The sequence below is a fragment of the Mesocricetus auratus genome, unplaced genomic scaffold (assembly GCF_017639785.1).
Source record: "Mesocricetus auratus isolate SY011 unplaced genomic scaffold, BCM_Maur_2.0 Super-Scaffold_4256, whole genome shotgun sequence".
Lineage (NCBI taxonomy): Eukaryota > Metazoa > Chordata > Mammalia > Rodentia > Cricetidae > Mesocricetus > Mesocricetus auratus.
Window position 1 is genome coordinate 58,577,883 of NW_024429182.1, and position 6,000 is coordinate 58,583,882.

At 51.0% G+C, this 6,000-nt stretch overlaps 1 protein-coding gene across 3 annotated transcripts in view; it reads right to left on the reverse strand.

Annotated features, from left to right (window-relative positions):
* The window catches only part of Lrrc56 (leucine rich repeat containing 56), a 20,233-nt gene extending 14,497 nt beyond the window's left edge, over nt 1–5,736 (reverse strand). For all 3 annotated transcript variants that reach the window (XM_040751596.1, XM_013123734.3, XM_013123697.3), the window contains exons 1-5: nt 5,589–5,736; nt 4,850–4,920; nt 3,546–3,733; nt 2,216–2,303; nt 659–719 (exon numbers count right to left, since the gene is read on the reverse strand). In XM_040751596.1, coding sequence (XP_040607530.1) covers nt 659–719; nt 2,216–2,303; nt 3,546–3,728 — 332 coding nt within the window. In that variant the 5' untranslated portion in view covers nt 3,729–3,733; nt 4,850–4,920; nt 5,589–5,736. The remainder of the gene's footprint in view (nt 1–658; nt 720–2,215; nt 2,304–3,545; nt 3,734–4,849; nt 4,921–5,588) is intronic.
* Nucleotides 5,737–6,000: the final 264 nt, after the last annotated feature.

The following is a 6,000-nucleotide window of genomic DNA, read 5'->3' on the forward strand; positions in this document are numbered from 1 at the left end:
CTTTCTAGTCCAGTGGGACAGAGCCACATTTTGAATGGCATCTTTTAAGCTAGTTCCTAAGAACTCTGAAAACACCAAGCTTTCTTGACACTTCAGTCCCTGTTCAGGACACACATGTTCTGCTGGGCCTGACTTCAAGTAGAGGGTCAGTTTGGAGGCAGCTTCTACCTTCTCTTCTTCCTAGGGACACTAGCCACTTCCCTTTAGCTCCTGGCCCTTAGGGTGTAGTTGATGCCTGGGTTGCAGTGTGAGGTAAGGGAGTTCTGGAGCCTCCAAGTCTAGACTGGTTCCAGCTGTTATCAGCCAGCCACAGGACCTGGTATAACCACCTTGACCAGGCCTCGGCTTTGGGTTTTTTCCCTATCACTCATATGTGGCTGCTACTCCTGAGGGTAAGAAGAGGTACCAGCCCCACTGCAGGCTGTCAAAATAGGAGCCAGAGACTCTAAGATTCTTGGAAGGCATAAGGGATCCTACTCTTGAGTCTCCTCTCTCCCTTCCATGGAGCCCACACATAAGTCAATGTCTCTAAAACCATTCTATGGCAGCCTTCACCCTCCAAGGGTCAACAGGGTGCTGCAGAGTCTTGACAGTAGAAGCAGCCTGCAGCCGCCGAGTTCCAGGCCCAGCCCCTGCTTGCCCAAGACCAGGCTCTCACCTGAGGGATCCCAGACAGCTGTGGTTCAGCTTCAGATGGATCAGGTTAGGGAGGTGCACTCCTGTGGGCCACAAGAAGGAGAGGTTGGCCCAGCCCCAACAATCCTGCCCACCTCTTTGTAGTGCTCCCCACACCCCCAAGGGGCATCAACATCTGAAGGACTATTCTCAGGCTGTTCATGGTCTTTCCTGGCTCACAGAGGGACTGGTAAGATGGGGCCTCTGCAGGGTCTGGCCCAGGTGTTCTGAGCCTTCTCTCCCCTCGCCTTACATGCAGAGGCTACACGCCCTTCCACCCATCTACAGCCTAGCACAGGTAAAATAGGTGCAGAAGGTGAACACCCTGGCAAGGACTTGACTTGAAGAAGGGGAACCAGGTTGGCATGGATGAACCCTGAGCATATCCCCTCCTTGGTCCCCAGGGCCTGAAGCACCCCCTTGGAGGTCTTTCAGCGTGCAACATTAGGCAACAAGTCCTGCACAGCCTAAAGCTCCAGGAGAAGGTCTCCATTCTCAAAGCTTCTTAGGGTGAGACTCTGGCTCTATGAGACAGAATCCCTGAATGATGAAGAGAGATATAGTGTGGTCTATACGGCCCCAAGAGGAGCTGGTGTCCCCTGATGGCTCAGTGCACAGAGATGTTGCACTGAGCCATGAAACCCTTGAATGGAAAGCTGAAAACCAAGCTAACTGGGATTTGAGGTGTTTAACTTCACTTGTAATCAGAGAAAAGCAAACAAGATACACAACTATCCTGAACAGCAAGACTCTTTCCTGTTGGGATGGTTGGTGTAATCTGAACAAGGTCTGTGACATAGATAAGAGTGCTCTATCAGTGTCCTTTTCTGACTTGGATCATTATACTGAGAGTATTTAAGATAATGTTCTCCTTAGGAAGTAGGTATTGAAGCATTAGTGAACAAGAAAAGTCTCTCAAACATTTTTAAAAAGTGTGTGTGTGTGTGTGCGTGCGCGCACACACACACACACATGAGAGAGAATGGTGGAAATCTCTAGCAATTGCAGAGGGGGATTTCTGGAGGAAGAGTACCTGAGACATCAATATAACATCTGTGAAATGTGTCTATAAATTCAAAATCCTTTCCAAATAAACTCTGAGAGCACCTTGTGTGGGAGCATAGTACCCTCAATTTTGCCATACTGGAACTGGTATTTGGGTGTGATTCCTGAAAAGTCATTTTGGAATATATGCCCTGGGCTAAAACGTATTTCTAAGCTGACTATACATCTTAGTTCTTTGGTCCAATTTTTTTTTTTTTTTTGGTATTCACGAGACAGGGTTTCTCTGTATTGTTTTGGAGGCTGTCAGTACAGCCTGGCCTCGAAATCACAGAGATCCGCCTACCTCTGCCTCCCGAGTGCTGGGATTAAAGGCGTGTGCCACCACTGCCCGGCTCTTTGGTCCAATCTTAAGGAAAGGGATATGCTGTCCAAGGTATTTGCTAGCTTTTCATTTACAACCAGGAAATACAGTTGGCTCATGGGAAGGTCAAGTTGTAACAGTTTCAGGGGCATGATTGTGACCAGCGGCTCTCACCGAAGTTCCCCAGGCTGTTCTTACGGGTGTCCACACACATCTCCAGCACCCTCACCAGTTGAAGGTCATCTATCTGGGCCAGGGCCTGCTGCAGAAATCATCAGGTGTCACTCCCCGTTTTCTCCATGCTTTTGGCTGAGGACTCTGTAAAGGTGCCTACTGGAGCAGGTGGCAAACGTCCCCCCTGCCTCATCCAGGGTGGGCATGACATGAGCAGAGGTCATAACTGACTATGGGGGAAGGAGTGCTGTCAGGGAAGGGCCTGTGTGTGTGGGGCCAGTCTCTGTATGAGACCTTTAGAACAGATCCAATAATGCAGTTGGAGCCCAGAGACCTGCTGAGCAGCACCCAGCCACAGCATACCTGGACCAGAGGACACACAAAAAACTCATGCTGGAAGTCAGAGGTGGGGGCTGACTGGTCTGTCTGTTCTTGTAGATGGACTACACAAGCCCCCCCTTTTTGAGACAGGTTTTCACTGGATAGCCTTGACTGTCCTTGAATTTGTTCTGTAGACCATGCTGGCCTTGAACTCACAGAGTTCCACTTGCTTCTGCCTCCTGAGTGCTGGGATTAAAGGTGTGAGCCACCCCCCCCCCAGCTTAGACAAGACTTTCTTGTATATGAAATGCAAGCATGGTCTCTCAGGATCCTGGGCCACACCTACTATGGCATCAGAGGACACCTTGGGAAACACATGGAGGTTCTGGCCTAGCAGGCTAAACAGTTATTCTGAGGAGATCCTGGGGTGATACCATCTATCAAGATTCTCTCCTTCATTGTGGCGAACCACAAGTAGCAAACTCTAAGTCCTGGGAGTTTCAGGGTTGACCAGATGGACTCTATGAAGCCTTAGGACTCAGGGATGGGGTATACCAATAGGCTCTCATACTGAATTTGGAGGAAAGTCTTTACCTGCTGCCAATATAGTCAGCATACCAAGGACAGACCCTACCTACCTCAGACAGGTTGAGAGGAGACTGAAGAACTCTAGCCTTGAGAGGGGAGCCATACGCCATGGCCAGCTGCCCTTCTAGCATCCCAATATGTCACCTCCTAGTCCTCCCTGCTGCAACATCAGCTCTTGAGTAAGAGGCTTCTTGTCTGCTTGAGCACAGGCCTCAGCCAATAGTTATGGAACCCTGGCCCAACAGTGCCATCTGTGATCTCAATGCCTAGGGATGCTTGTGTCACTTGGGTTGCAGGTAGGGACCCCAATGGTGGACAGGTAGGGGGTACCTAGCAGAGGGAAGGCTGGGTATCAGCAGAAAGGGTGCCAGTATGTCACCTCATGCAGACCCACGGCGGAGCCTCAGGTCCAATCACTTACCAGCCGAGCAGGGGAAAGGTGCTCCTCCACCCGCCGCTCCCTGTGGATATCCCCAAGGCTGCCCAGTCTCTTGTTTTGTGGGCAGGGGTTGTTTAGGCCCTGCCAGCTCAACTCCCGTACCCGGATACTAGCTGTGCCTGGTCGAGGCCCCTGGGATCCATCCCAGGCTGGGTCCATCCACATCCAACCTGTTAGGAGAGGCAGAGGGCCAAATCTCCTAGTTTACAAGGCTCTAGTTCACATCAATGGCCCACAAAACTGCTATGTCAATTCTAACATCTCCCCTCATCCCAGCCTGACTTGGCCTGGCCTGAGGGGCCTTGGGCAACATCAGTGGTCTAGGTAACTGGACAGTACATGTCCACTCCTCTACTTTTAACACAGACTTCCTGCTTGTGATAACAACTATTTCTCTCCTTTCTGTATTTTGAAAAAAATAAAAGAGATGTATTTATCTGTTTTATAAAATTTGTGTGTGTGTGTGTTAGTTTGTGTGCATATGTGTGCATGTGGAGGCCAGAGGACAACTTTGGGTTCCATCCCTCAGATCCCATCCTCCTTTTTTTTTTTTTGTTTTTTGGGTTTTTTTGTTTGTTTTTGAAATAAGGTCTCTCACTGGACTGTGGCTCACCAAATAGGCTAAACTGGCTTGCCAGCAAGTCACAGGCACCTACCTGTCTTTGTCTCCCCGGTGCTGTGATTACAATCTCACACCACCATGTCTGGCATTCTATATGTGAGTTCTGGGGATCAAACTCTGGTCTTCATGCTTACAAGGTAAGCTACTTACTGTCTGAGCTATCTCCCTATTCCTTTATTTGGTTCTATATTTGTTTTCTACAGTGTCCATGCAGTGAGTACTGGCTCCAGGCTTTGCCATCTTGGGTCTGTGAACCGAGGCTGGAAAGACAGCTCTGTGGTTAAGAGCATTTGGATGCTTTTGCAGAGGACCTGTGTTTTGATTCCTAGCATCCATACTGGGTAGCTCACAAATGCCTGTAACAGGGATGGATCAGCTGCCCTCTTCTGGCCTCTGGGGGCTCTTGTACTCTGTGGTACACAAACACACACACAGAGGCATGTATATATAAAATAAAGAAAAATTTTAAGACTAGGGATACCGGACAAGATGCCTGTATCGACCAGCAGTCACCTGTTACTGGCAGTTCCCCAGGCTGCCCCAGACCCTGGCTCTGGATCTTTCTTCATTAATGGTTTCTTGAGTCTAGGTTCAGGCTCAAGATAGCAGACATTCCCTCCAACACCCCCCCCCCCCCCCACCGCTTCTCTGACTGAGGCCCCACCTGCAGGTAGCTGGCTCCTGCTGTAGGTCAAACATCCGGGCAAGGGGGGCACATGTGTCTACATGTAACACCTGTAAGAGAGAGTTAGATTAGCTTCCTGGCTGTGTCACTGTGCTAGGTCTGCAGACCTGGGCTGAGCTGGCCAAGGTCAGCTCAGAAGCAGCAGGTACAGAAATGGAGTGCCCTTAGCTGGGGGCCTGGTCCTGAACCCCCCGTGGCCATTTTAATGCGGGATAATGACGACAGTCAAGGGTCCTTCTGGGTCACCCACTGCAAACTAAGACACGGTCGTCATCCAAACCTTCTGTTTCTTCCACTCTAAAGGGGGTCCTGGGTGTGTGGTTCTCAATCTTCTGTAGGCCCGCCTCTCCTGAACTCCTTCCCATACTTCTGGAGGAAGTTTCTCTGGCAGCAGGCTCACCTCACCTAGTGTTCCTCCTTAAAGATACTGAGGTCTGTGTTTGAACTCAACAGTCTTGGGCTGTAGTGAGAACTCTGCCCAGAACATTCTTCTTGGCCACCATCCTGTCGTCCCTGACCTCCATCCAGGTTTGGCCAACCCCTCACTCCTGCACTTCCTGTCTATCCCAGACACATTTTTGTAGTAAGATTTACCTCTTTCCACGGACTTCTTATTTATTGCTTACTCAGTCTCCTGTGTCTTGCCCCACAAGATGTAAGCCCCACTCCAGGTTTCCCCTAGCATAAGGGACATGGAGAGGCAGTGCCCAGAGCTCACCTGAGGGGTGGGCCAGTATGCCCGAGTCCTGGGGCCCAGCCCTGGACCCCTCCACCGCGGTGGTCGCTCTCTCAAGTGAGGACTTTTTTATTTTTTCCTCTGCGTGGGGTTGCGGTCCTGGCGCCATGGCAACGGGGGCGGGGCCTTATTTGAATATCCAAATATTCGTGAGCCGCGGGCATCCGGGGCTGCGGCAAGATGAGCCCCACCCCCTAGCAACGGTTGCCGGGACACGCGGCAGGTCCGGTGGGAGGGCTCCCCAGAGTAAAGAAGGCAAGCAGGATCGCTGAGAAGACACCCACAGAGGTTCGGAGAGGTTCCCGTGTGGGGTTTCTGGCCCGCTCTGGGTTATCTGCCTGCTGGTCGCATCGGCTGAGCCTCGCTCGCACCCCGGGCAACACGTGAGCGCGCG